At 43.6% G+C, this 13990-nt stretch overlaps 1 protein-coding gene across 3 annotated transcripts in view; it reads left to right on the forward strand.

Annotated features, from left to right (window-relative positions):
• Epb41l4a (erythrocyte membrane protein band 4.1 like 4A) overlaps positions 1-13990 on the forward strand; it is a 196642-nt gene that overhangs the window by 104861 nt on the left and 77791 nt on the right. For all 3 annotated transcript variants that reach the window (XM_075969030.1, XM_075969031.1, XM_075969032.1), the window contains 3 exons: positions 5200-5278; positions 11348-11445; positions 12215-12335. In XM_075969030.1, coding sequence (XP_075825145.1) covers positions 5200-5278; positions 11348-11445; positions 12215-12335 — 298 coding nt within the window. The remainder of the gene's footprint in view (positions 1-5199; positions 5279-11347; positions 11446-12214; positions 12336-13990) is intronic.

A 13990-nucleotide genomic window follows, 5' to 3' on the forward strand; every position in this document is an offset into this window, starting at 1 on the left:
GTCATTCCTTGTCAGGGGTTAGTTTTTAGAATGATAAAAATAAATTATTAGGGGAGTTGGTGTAATTGAATATATACTCTTTAATCTCAGTATCCATACCCAAGGTTTTATTTATAAACACATGTCTAAACTTAAGTATGCAAAAGAATAATCAATTACAAATTTTGTGTTAAAATTACATAAGTTAAAAATTTGAAATATTGTGTGTGTAATTCACTGACATGAAATAATTCATGTTGCTGTAACTATCACCGTCTGCATAATTTTTCATTATCCTGGACTGACCTCTATAACCAATTAATCTTTTTGTTCAAATTGTCACTGACTGCCAATCAGAACCTAGTGGGCCCTTCTGCCTCTGGGTCTCATTGCTCCCATGCCTGCCTGCCCTTTCTCTGTGGTCACATTGGCTTGATGAGCGTTGATGGATCTCAGCACAGGAATGCAGCCACAGCAAGGAACTGGAAACCTGGAAATGCAGGGCCCCCAGGAACAAGTGTAAATTCCCTCAACATCGGCATCATTGTCTCCAGCTTTCTACCTCTGTAGAGACCACCAAAGTTTATAAATTACAGCTTGGGCCCACTTGACTCAATTAAAGAAACAACTATCAGAAACTCAGAAAAATTTCAAGAATAACTATTTTTTAAAAAAATAAAATAAAAAAATGTCAACATTTTAGTGGCCCACAGATGTTCGTGCCTGTAATCCTAGAGGCTGGGGCAGGGGAATTGCCACAAGTGGAGAGCAGCTTGGGCTGTACAGTGGTTCCAGGCTAACCGGACTAATTAGTAAGTTCTTGTTTCAAAAACAAGCAAATAAGCCGGGCGGTGGTGGCGCACACCTTTAATCCCAGCACTTGGGAGGCAGAGGCAGGCGGATCTCTGTGAGTTCGAGACCAGCCTGGTCTACAAGAGCTAGTTCCAGGACAGGCTCCAAAACCACAGAGAAACCCTGTCTCGAAAAACCACAAAAACAAAAAAAAACAAAAAACAAAAAAAAAAACAAGCAAATACAGGGGTTGGAGAGAGGTCTCAATGATTAGAACACAGTCTGCTCTTCCAGAGGACCCAGGTTTGATTCCCAGCTACACGGTAGCTCATAGCCTATGTAACCCTGGTTCCAGGGGATTTAATAATATCTTCTGGCTTTCCTGGAGAGCAGACATACCTGTGGTGTACAAATACACGTACAAACAAAACGCCCATGCACATAAAAAGATGTAAGTCTTTCAAAATTTTAAGATGGGTTTTAAAGCATGCCAAAGTTTTCCTCAATTTATTAAGATATTCTACTTAAACATCATTGTAAGAAGCAATATTTTTTCATATTCAGTAATGTTAAATATTTGATGTATCATATGTATAAAACAGAATCTCACCTGAAGAAACAGGTCATGGAAGACTTTTTATTTCATCAAGTGTTTTGATAGTGAAGGCAAATAGCACAGTGAGTATGAACAGCCATCCAAATGGTAGGCCACTGCTAGAAGTCAAGATTCTCATAGGTAAGTCTGGATTTGCTTGCCCTAAACTAAGAGGAAATTCCTATTATCATTAAGGCACTATAAAATGTAGTTTGGAGACTTCCCAGTGTCTGCTTCCTCCATGGTTTTTGGATAAAACAAAATGATCTTAGCTTCACTTTAAGGGTTTCTTAACATTAATGCCATAGACTAGACGGATTTCAGATACTGCTAAGTTAGTGACTTGCCTCATCAGCATCTCATTTTTGTAGTTAATTAGAAAATGTCTGGCTAGGAATATTCTTGCATATAAATGACCATTTCTGGGGCCATTGATTCTCTACCAGGTGTTCCCACGAGAGTTTGAGCCAAGGCCTGCTTTCCCAGACTGTAGAAGGCAGTGCCCACACAGCACCACATACTAGGTGTGCATGAGCTTTATTCTCATCCTGTGGTTTCAGGGAAGTTGCTCAACTCTTCAGAGCTTCACCTGCTTTCTGGTGATTTCCAGGCTGTGGTCAAGAAATATTCATGAAATTTGTTGTTGTTGTTTGAGACAATGTCTCACTATGTATCCCTAGCTGACGTGGGACTTACTGTGTAGCAGACTGGTCTTGATCTCACAGAGATGCACCCATCTCTGCCTCCTGAGTGCTGGGATTAACGGCGTGAGCCACACACTGGGCAATACGAAGTGACACAAACCCCCTCTGTGTGCCAGTGGAAAAGGCCAAAACCTTTAAAGAGAATGAACTCAAGTTGAGTGTTATTCATTGTGCATTTTTCAAGTTTCTGCTTAGCTGCCCATGACTGGACACAGATGAAATGCCTGTGATGGGTGAATAGGGTCATCTGTCACGTTCACAGAATGAAAGTCACTCTGGAGTCTATAGAATGCCTCTTCCCTTTGTGCGCTTTTTAGCGGCATGCACGCCTCCCTGCCCACCCTAGGTGAAAGCCCAGCCGCCTGCGGGCACAGGCGGACCCATCTGCTCAGGAGCAGGGCTTGATTGACACAGATCATCGGCTGTCAGTGGACTTCCTATCTTCTAAATATTTAATAATCTTGCCTCCCTAGTGTCTGTGTTGAGGGGCGTGTTTGTCATAAATAAAGTGATTGAATATACATAAAAAACTCAATATATGGATTAGTTAGGAAATTAGATAAAGGCTTTAAAATGTAGATTTAAGAAAAACCCCTAAGTGTAGGAAGTAACTCATGAAGGAAGGCAGAGATGAAGGGAGAGGCATGGGCCTGCTCCTGCTGTCATGTGTATGCAGTTAACAGGGCTTTGGGAGAGGACAAAAACGTGTGTGAGCATGGGATAAAAGCAATAACATGGTTCGAATAGTATAAATTGACTTTATTTTTATTACTTGATCTAATTTGTTTCTTTCACCTGGCGCTTAAGTTATGACTTCATTAATTTAACTAAAACTGAAAGTAGCTTAGGGTTTCTTTGTATCGATTACATGGTGTCAGCTGTTTCCACCAGGTCCGCGTTTGTGGGGCAGAGAGCCTTCGGTGAAATAATCGATTGCAGCACTGACAGTTGCTTGCAGCCCTTTCTAAAACAAAGGACGTGGTGGTTGGGAGGTGGGGACCCGAGGACCAGAACTCCAGATCAGCCTCAGCTGTGTAGAGGTGGAGGCCAGTGTGAGCAGCGTGAGATCCTGCCTCAAAATAAATAATAAATAAATAGATAGATAAAGATTTTAAAAAAGTATATTAGACCTATTAATAATTACTGCCAGCTTGGAAGTTCAGCATTTTTGGAAACAGTACAGATTACACCCATCCACCCGGAAGTAACTATTTCTAGAAATGGCAAACTACAATATAGCAGTACCCAAGGGACCTGCACACTCTGCACAGTGTGTTGACTTTTATATTTACCCACGCATGTGCAGTTCCAGGCTTTGTTTCTGAATTTTTAAATTTTGTTTTAGTTGTCAACAGATTTAGTTCTTCTCTGTGTGGTAAATGATTAAGAAGTATCTTTTTTACCTATGCAAGGATATATTTTTCTATTTAGAATAGTTAACAGGGCTGGAGAGATGTCTCAGTGGTTAAGAGCAGTGGCTGCTCTTACAGAGGACTCTGGTTTAATTCCCTGCACCTGTCTGGCAGATCACAACAATCTGTACTTCCAGTTCCAGGGATCTGACCTTCTTCTGACCTCTGAGAGTGACAGACATGCCTATGGTGTGCCTATGTATATTCAGGCAAATACACACATAAAATAAATAAATTAAAAAATTAGAATTGTTTAAGAATGTAGCAGATATTGTGCTATTACATGGCTACTCTGATTATTATTTTTAAGAAATATATGTGATTATGAAAATATTAGGTAATTAATTTGCAGCACACTGCTACTTCCTCTTCCCAGCATTTGACACAGCTTACACTTCCTCTTATATTTTTTCCTGGGACAAACTACACATATTAACTTTTTGCCCGTATGAGGTGTTGGGACTGTAGACTGTCAACCCTCTCCACACCAGCACATATGATCTCCACCTGTTTGCTTCTGCTAGGGCTGGGCCACTGTCCTGTGGCTGTGGCTCACTGACGGGGTCCCCGTGGCTGTGGCTCACTGACGGGGTCCCCGTGGCTGCGGCTCACTGATGGGGTCCCCGTGGCTGTGGCTCACTGGCGGGGTCCCCGTGGCTGCGGCTCACTGACGGGGTCCCCGTGGCTGTGGCTCACTGACGGGGTCCCCGTGGCTGCGGCTCACTGACGGGGTCCCCGTGGCTGTGGCTCACTGACGGGGTCCCCGTGGCTGTGGCTCACTGGCAGGGTCTCTGTGACTTTGGCTCACTAATGGGGTCCCTGTGACTCACTGACAGGATCAGCATTGTTTGCAGCCTTTTGCAGAGAAGTTTAGAAAAACTTTTTCTTGATAGTTGATGTGATAAGAGGATGATTTTAAAAAATCATTTGTCAGTGAATTCTTGATGATGAGAAGACCCTCTCCTGTTCACCTCCTTCCTTCAGTAATGAATAGCAGGAAAATAGAAATTAATAAAAATTGTGCATAGGCAGTCCAACCAGATACAAGAACCAGTAGCCTTGTGGTATTTGGGGCCTTAAGTGTTTTCTGTGTTTATGTGTGAACGAACATGCACTTAGCATTAATGTCCGGCCTTCACTAGTCTTGAACCATGCCTTTTCCATTTTGTGTTCTTGTGTCTTTAGAAATATTTTATAAAGGTAATTCTGTTTGTGCATATGCATGTATGTGTACACAAGGGTGTGTGCACGTGCTTGTACGTGTGCGCTAGCGTGTGTGTGTGTACACATGGATCCATACACCTATATGCAGAGACTAGATGAAGATGTCAGGTGTCCTACTTTGTCATCCCCGCCTTATTCCCTTGAGACAGGACCCTGCATGGAACCAGGAGCTAGACTGGCGTTCAGAAAGCTCCAGAAACACCTCTGTCAGCCCTGCACAGTACTGGGGCTACAGGAGTGTGCACAGCCACACCTAGATTTTTACACTGAAATTGGGATTTGAACTCAGACCCTCTTGAACTACTATTATTTGATGTGAGAGTGTAAATCTTATAATAGAATTTGTATGTAAATGAACTGTCAATTGCTTGAAATAGATGTTTTTCATATTTAATATATTCTCCATATGTGAATATAATTCCTAATTGTTGCATAGTACAATGCAGCTTTGATTATAATGTGAAATGTAATTAGTTTTTGCTTTTTCTTAAAGCTGGACCTCCATATACTTTGTACTTTGGTATTAAATTCTATGCTGAAGATCCATGTAAGCTAAAGGAAGAAATAACCAGGTACAGTATTAACTTTATCTTTGGATAATGTGCTATACATGAAAGGCTGTATTGAACGTGGATTAAAAGTGGGGTTTACATACCTGAATACGTGTCGAGCTGTGTCTCATGGTGCACCTGCTGTGAGGATTAAATTTTCGCCTTGCGCGAGGCAGATCAGTGTCCGATGATAGATGTGTGTGGGAAGCGACAGGAGCCTGGGTGCCATGATGACAGATTTGCATCTGCTGGGGCAGGATATTCTCTGTCATTGTTCAGTGCCTTTGGCCTTTGTATCTGTGTAAGAGCAGTCATTTGATCTGCCAAGGGAGGGCGTTTTGATGTGCTGGGTTTATGCATATGAATATCTGTTTGGAAGGCCAGTTATTTTTCTTTAATTAGTTGTAGTTGAAATATCAACTGTTTAGATATTTCATTTATCTTTGCAGGAAATGAAAAGATAACTATTTTCTGTATTAAAAAGGGAGAGAAAGTATCAATATTATAATGTATTACTTCACCTTTATCTCAAAAAACTATATTTTAGTAAAGACAGATTTGCTCATTGGTATTGAGTAAACAGATTGCCAAAATAGTCCTTACCAGCATTTGAAAATGCCTTCTAAAGAGAGGGGGACAGCAGCGTCCTGCTGGTCTTTACTTTGCCAGTGAACTGACTGGAAACCAAAAAGCACTTGTCATAACTCAGACAGTTAGTTTTCCAGTGAAATTTTATTATAGACTAAAGGAAAACTTTATACATTTATGTGAAATCCTGGACACCATAGCAACAAAGGCGACCTGACTTTTTTTCCTTCCTGTTGCACCCTTTTGTGTATGCATGAGCATGTGTGTGGGGATGCATGTGTGGAGGCCAGAGGTCAGGTGTCTTCCTCCATCACCCCCCTTCATCTTTGTGACCAGGACTCTTATTGAACATGAAGCTCATTCATTAGCTAGACTGGCTGGCTAGTAAGTCCCAGGGCAGTGTCTGCCTCTGTGGCCCAGGGTGGGGTTATAGGAACGCACCACTGTACCTGGCCTGTGACGGGTGCCTCCATGCTTGCTCTGCAGGCACCGCGGTGGCCTAGCCACTTCCCTAGCCCCCGTTGCCTTCTTCTGTCTGTCAGCCCAGACTTTCTTTCCTCTTTATTTTGGACTCTTTGGGGTTTCCCATTCCACTCTGACCTGCCACTTGTAGGCCTCATCTCTAGAACTATGTGACGTCTGCCTCCACGTCACCCACCTCGGTTTGCTTCTGAGTACTCTGAAGAGCCAGTGCACACATCTTCCTAGCGCACACCTTTCTGAAGGAAGGGAGTTGTTCTGAGAGGAGAGGTGTGTATATGAGATCTTCACAGGGAGGGGTGGGGACCAAGTCTAACAGGTGTAAAAATGTTCTCCTATCTACAACGCATTAGAGAAGGGCAAAGGGACAGTTTGTTTAAAAATGGTGCAAGTCCATCGTTTCCATGGGCTCTGCCTCAGTGTGTGTCTCGGAGGACTTTGTAAGTGTTGGGTAGCATGTACATGGGCTTGAGTGGTATGTGCTTGATCATGTGGATTCTTAGTAGCCCACCCTGTGTTTGCCATGACAGTGTAGTGCAGTTACACTGACGTAGAGTTAGCTTCAGAAAATGTTGTACTAAGACCAAAGGTTTACAGTACATTTCTTTCCCCATGTTTAACTTGGATTAATAGGAAACAGAAATTTTTCTTCAGAATCCACTGATGCTTGTGCCTCAGAGCTTCTTGATGTAGCCATTTCCCCTCAGGTATCTCACCAGGTTGGAAAGAACCAGATGGTGTAATTGGCTTATAGGCGGTGATCATGACTTCTTTTCTGCTTGGTCTAAATCATAGTAAAATGTGGGTAAACTAAATGCACATTTAATATGTGACCGGTATGGGATACACTGAGGATGACACCATTGGCTCACATGAATACATTGCTCCATAGACAGGTTTGTAATACAGCAGACATGAAAAAGTGGACCAAGTACATAAAATAACTTTGTTGTCTATGTGCGATTGTAAATGTGAGTGATGCATGTGTGAGTTTGTTTATTTTATATATGATTGTAAATGTGTATAATGTGTGTGTACGTGTGTGCATGCTTGCGTGTGTGTGTGTGTGTGCACATGTGTGTGCATGCATGCGTGTATGTGGAAGAGAGTCTGAGTGCGGAGCATGTGTCATGGCATGTGTGTGCGTGCATGTGTGCATGTGTAAGAGAGTCTGAGTGCGGAGCATGTGTCATGGCATGTGTGTGTGCACGTGTGTGTGCGTGCGTGTGTGTATGTGTAAGAGAGTCTGAGTGCGGAGCATGTGTCATGGCATGTGTGTGTGCACGTGTGTGTGCGTGCGTGTGTGTATGTGTAAGAGAGTCTGAATGCGGAGCATGTGTCATGGCATGTGTGTGTGCACGTGTGTGTGCGTGCGTGTGTGTATGTGTAAGAGAGTCTGAATGCGGAGCATGTGTCATGGCATATGTGTGTGCACGTGTGTACGTGTGTGTGCGTGCATGTGTGTGTGCACATATGTGTGTGTGCATGTGTGTATGTGGAAGAGAGTCTGAGTGCGGAGCATGTGTCATGGCATGTGTGTGTGCGTGCGTGTGTGTATGCGTGCATGTGTGTGCACATGTGTGTGCGTGCATGTGTGTATGTGGAAGAGAGTCTGAGTGCGGAGCATGTGTCATGGCATGTGTGTGCGTGCGTGTGTGTATGCGTGCATGTGTGTGCACATGTGTGTGCGTGCATGTGTGTATGTGGAAGAGAGTCTGAGTGCGGAGCATGTGTCATGGCATGTGTGTGCGTGCATGTGTGCATGTGGAAGAGAGTCTGAGTGCGGAGCATGTGTCATGGCATGTGTGTGGAGGTCAGGGCATCTCTTCAGGAGTCATTCTTCTTTCTCTTTCTGAGCCAGCATATCTCTTGCTTGGGCTACTGTGCGGCACACTCCGGACTAGACTGGCCCACGAACTCCTAGCATATTTCTCTGTCTCTGACTCCCATTTTACGGTAGTAATTCTGGGGTTATAAATACATGGTGCCACATTAGTCGCTTATGTGGGTTCTAGGGATGAAACTCAAGTCACCAGGGTTTTGTTCAGCAAGCACATTTACACGCTGAGCCATCTCCCTGGCTGAGAGGTAAAACTGAACCCCAAGAGTGAAATTCCCTCATATGCCATTAAAGGAAAACAGTTCTGTGGCCTGTATTTACAAGCTAAATTTCAGTGTTTTCAACTTTAAGTTTAGCTGGGCTTTGTGTCTCGTGCTTGTAATTCTAGCACCTGGGAAGCTGAGGCAGGAGGATTGCCATGAGTTAAGGGCCAAAAAGCAAAAAAGCAAGCAGAAGTCCCAAATAGAGTGATTGATTATCTTGATTCTGTTGTTTGGAGCGTTGTTCCAACTTATTCTGTGTTGGTTTTTAAGTTTTCCTTAATTTTATATGAAATGTAAGATAAAGGAAACTTTTATGTGTATAATCTTCCATCTAACCTCAGTTTTCTATCTACATACAGAATTACAGGTTTTGCATGTAAATAGATTTTTAAAAAAATTATACAATTTCATATATCTTGCTTGAACCTCTCTTACCATTTAGCCAGTTCGCTTCTGGTAAAAAGGTCTCAGCATTTCTGCAGGGAGATGGCTGGAAGAATGTCGTGAGTTAATGCATGCATGCGGCTAACTCCTGCACAAACAGCGGAACTGCTCAGTAGATTGGTTAGGGCAGCTGAAGTGGGGCCAAATGATGGCTAAAGACCAGTGTGGAGCCCTGAGATGGCTTATCAAGGCTCTATCAAGCTATTAATCAGAACTTTCCGGGCATATGTGTTTATTTAGCTCTGAGTCACCCACCATAGCTCTGTAGCCGGCATTTGTGGAATCTGTATATGAAGACTGGATATGCCCACTGGCTCATTCTTCATTCAGGAGCTGCATGGAACGTCCTGCTCCATGTGACCGTGTGATCAAGGAAAGGTCTGGTTTCCATCACTTGAAGAGAACATTTTTTATATTTTTATTAATTTTATTGAGCTCTACATTTTTCTCTGCTTTCCTCCCTGCCTCTTTTCTCCCCTTCACCCCTCTCCCATGGTCCCCATGCTCCCAATTTACTCAGGAGATCTTGTCGTTTCCTACTTCCCATGTAGAATAGATCTATGTATGTCTCTCTTAAGGTCCTCATTGTTGTCTAGGTTTGAAAAGAACATTTTTATACTTCTGACTATAGTGATTTTTCTTTGAGCTTAAAGAAGGAGGACCATCCTCTTTGCCTCTGGAACGCACTCCTTCCCTCGAGCAGCCTGGAAGGAGGAGGGGAAATGTGGGTGGTGGCAGACCAGGTTTAAGCGAGGTCGTAGGTTAGGGGTGTAGAGGGATGTGTTACTGTCACACTCTCACATATTTTGTGATTGATTGTGGATGTCAGGGAGAAACCAGCGCTCCTGGGTTTCTCTCACGTGTGCACCTGTGACTAGTGTGCCAGCCCTGAAGCAGCCAGGTGAGGAGGTCTAGCCCCAAGCCTGCAGCTGCTCTCCAGTTGGATAACGTCTTCTGGGGATGACCAGTGTGACCTCTAACATTTGGGGTTTCTCATAGGGCTGTAGCTGCAAGCAGCTGGAGAAGAGATTTATCAGAGATGATTTCTAGCATCCATTTAATTTTCTTGTCTTTGTCTCTCCCTGTGTAAGCGTCGCCTTACAAAGTAAGGGGATTACAGGGCATCCTGAAGGATGCGGGTATGTGGGGTGTGTTAGTGATGGCAGCTGGATGTGGATAGTGTGCTGGTGTGTGATGCTGCCTCCTAAACCACTGCCTTTTCTCATCCCAGGGGAAGGAAGCCTAGATGGTCGAATCAGTCGCAAAACCCCTCGTGTGCTTGTTTGTGTGTCTGTGTGTATGAATGTGTGTGTGCACATGTGTGTATGCGTGTGGGTATGCATGTGCATGTTTGTGTGTGTCAGCATATGCATGTGTGTACGTGTTTGTGTGTATATGTGTGTGCACACGTGTAGACCAGAGATTAGCCCTGGTTATCACTCCTCAGGCACTGTCCACCTTTAACCTAGAGACAGGCTCTCTCACTAGCCTGGAATTCATCAATTAGGCTAAACTAATTGCTGGGGAACTCCAGGAATTTGCTTGTCTCTGTCTCCTGAAAGCTGGGGTTAGAAGCATACCACTGTGTCTGTTTTTGTTTTTTTAAATATAGCTTTCTTGGGATCAAACTCTGGTTCTTCTGCTTGTACAGTGAGCATGTTACCAACAGAGCCATCCCCCAGCTCATGTAGAGTCTCTTGATTGTGAAGGTTCTAGGATCCAATTGCTCAGGCTGTAGTTCTGTTTCTGCAGACTAACTAGCCGTGAGATCTTGGGCAGTTTCTTCATCTACAGAAAGAAGATAACAGTGCTGGCCTCATTTTTCTAGCTTATTGTATGTAAACTACTTAGACAGCGTCACATTTTTTACAGTTTTGAGACCACTTCTTGGTGCTATGATTTTTAAAGGTATCCCAGAATCAGCAAAGTTGAAACCATAAGCAGGTGAGAAGAGGCAAGGAAACACGCACTGCAGTGCTAGTCTTGCCCAGTGCACATGATTTTGAGCCTTGTAGATGACGCATGTCATAGAGGTGGGGCCCTTGTAATTTCTCCTTCTTGGGAACTGCGTTTGTGGAAGTACTGACGGCGGCAGCCGGTGATGGTGACATAACATTTCATCTTCTCCTTGACACCATGAATTGATACTGTCCTTTCCCATTCCCGAGAGGCAACTGGCCCTTAGGGAAGCTGAGTAACATCAAAAGGCTACAGATGCAGTGAGCAGCAGAGCCGCTGTGCAAGCCCTGCAGTCTGCCCTGAGAGTTCAGCAACCTAGTGAGGCCGCCAGTACTTCTGCTGGCCTCATCCCTGCCTGTTCAGGAGACACCTCCCAGAGCGGTGGGAGTGGCTTGCTTTTTTAAAAAAAAAAAAAACTAAGGATGATTGGCTTTTCCCTTGCTGGTCAGGGCCTGAAGCTTCAAGTCTGAGCAGCATCAGAGATTGTTAATCTCCTTTTTTCCATTTCTCTTTTAGATATCAGTTTTTCTTACAGGTGAAGCAAGATGCCCTTCAGGGCCGGCTGCCCTGCCCTGTCAACATTGCTGCTCAACTTGGAGCATACGCCATCCAGGGTACGTTCCACTTAAGTATGTTTGCTTCCGAAACGCTTGGGGAGAAGATATTTGGGCATATTTCAAATTTGGTGTGGGAGAAATGAGATAGTCTGGTCTTCGTTCTTGAGACACTAGTAGACTAGACATTAGAGAGAATAAATATCCCAGACAGAATGTCAGCTGGATGAACTGGGTTGGCCTGGGAAGTGAGATTATTACAGGAAGAAGAAGCTGACCAGAACTTCCTGGTTTGGCTCTACTCCGGGTGCCAATGGTGAAGGATGGACCTGGTACTCCAGTACGTTTCCTCCAGCATCACCTGCAGCGCGGTTGTTTGGAATGTCATGCTTGCTCTTGGTTTATCATCTGAGAGGATGTATTGGGATCATCTCCAATGTTCCTGGAATGCATGCCCTAATCTCTAGTAGCTACGTTATTCAAAATGTGCATATTCATTGTATTTCATATGTACTGATAAAAATAATTGAAATAAAATGATGATAGGCTCTGTGGGAAAGCAAAAAATGTAGACTTTTATTTCTAAATCCTGATTTGTTTGTACCACACACACGTCTTTGGTGAAGTTTTTTTTTTTTTAGTAATGTTTTAGCAAAGTTATTTAGTAGTTAGCTACATCAATAAATTGATAAGGCATTTGATGAAAAAATGTTTCAGTGTGATAGGAAAATTCCATTCCTTTATTTTTAGAAGCATTTCCCTAAAATACCCTTACCTGTGATAGTTAGGAGAAAAACTATATATGAATAAAATTCCACTTGTGTTCCAGCTGAACTTGGAGACCACGACCCCTATAAGCACACTGCAGGGTATGTGTCGGAGTACCGCTTTGTTCCTGACCAGAAGGAGGAGCTGGAAGAAGCCATCGAACGGATTCACAAGACTCTAATGTAGGATCATGCTTCATGTTGTCAGCCGTCAGCATCAGTCAGCTGGGACGGTCATAAGTGCTTCCAGCGACAAGTTCGCCTGTGCCCCAATGCTCATTTCCATTGCTTCTTTTATAACAATAAATGCTCATCGAAAATTCCTCTATCTAAATAATATAAAGGCGGCGTTAAACCCAGTACCTAAAGATACCACAGTTTTGGTTGATGACCTCTGACTTCTCCTCTCTGAAAATTGGTTTTGTTTAGATTTTTGTATTGTGGTTTTACATAAGCAGAGTCATTTCATAAGAGCTGGGTTTGGTACTTTTTCCCCCATTCCTACTATCATGTGCAATCCTATAATGTATAAATATTACTTTTAACTATAGGAAAATAGCTAAATATGCCTTTGTGCATTTGAGATTTGCCCCGTGGTAAGTAGGTAAATCTTTAGAATTAGAAGCAAAAACATCCTGTCTAGGCCATAGCAACGAGTCCATGCTCATGAGGACAGTGGCGTGGAGCTTCCCCTGTCATTGTGCCAGCCATGATGCACCCCGAGAGTTCCCATGCTCCTCTGGGAAGATTTGTAGTTAATAGCCCAGAGCACTGAAGTTATAATTTAATTATACTTATTTTGGTTAAATCCTCTATACTGATTAACTTTGCCTTTTTGGCTTCTTATATAACAGTCCCCTTTGAATATACTTGGTTTCAGATCTATTATAGTTAAGAAAGAAAATATAGAATTAATTTGCTCAACCAAAGTATTTGCGGAATGGCTCTGCCTCAGTGGGTAGAGGCAGAAGTCGATTGCTGAACAGGAGTCAGAGGGGGCCAGCTCTCCATCTTGGATTAGCATGCACCCAGGATGCTCTGTGGCCTGAAAATAGAATCCTTCGTTTTAAGGCTTGGCTGAAGTGGATGCTAACAAGAGCGAGCTTGTTACACATTATAAAGGGCGGCGTGATTGGTGCGGTCTGCGAATGCTAATTCTATTAGGAGTTTCAAAGAACAGCTATATTTGAAATGATAGGGCTTTGGATAAAGGCCCTCGTTCGTGTTTTATGTGATCGTGCAGCCAGTTATCTTTTCCTAGGAATAAAGCATGATCAAAACTTGGTAGTTTTCTTCTGACCAGTTTATGAAGAACACTCTTCCAGGCTTTCATCTGAGCGTGTGGTGGCTGAAGTGATGGAGAGCGTCAGAATATCAAGTTTTAGATATTCTTAGCAGCTTTTATCTTTTGTGAGCCATCAGCCCCCACACACTACCCCACCCCCCATTCATCCACGGAGATTTCTGGCAAATGCTCACCCTCATTAAGAGCAAATGGTGGTCACTGGATGCTGCCACCACTGAAGGCCTTAGGAAGATTTCTGCACCCAGTGATGAAATGACAAGCACCGCACGGCTCCTGCGTGTTGCTAATGTGCTTCCACACCGCACCTGTGCTCAGGAGCTGTTGGCGCGACCCCCCCCCCCTGGCTAGCGGGGCCTTCCGCTCCTTGCCTGGTGTGGTGCCAGCTCCTGTTGCTTCCAACGCACAGCTGCTGGTGCTGGTGCGTGGCAACAATTTGCTCCTTGGGAAGTGGCTGCTTTTTAATTTGAATGCTTACATTCTCAGTAATCTCCTTGGGAGCTTTTGAAACTGAGGGTTTTTAATACATAGTGAG

Source organism: Microtus pennsylvanicus, chromosome 4 (assembly GCF_037038515.1).
Source record: "Microtus pennsylvanicus isolate mMicPen1 chromosome 4, mMicPen1.hap1, whole genome shotgun sequence".
Lineage (NCBI taxonomy): Eukaryota > Metazoa > Chordata > Mammalia > Rodentia > Cricetidae > Microtus > Microtus pennsylvanicus.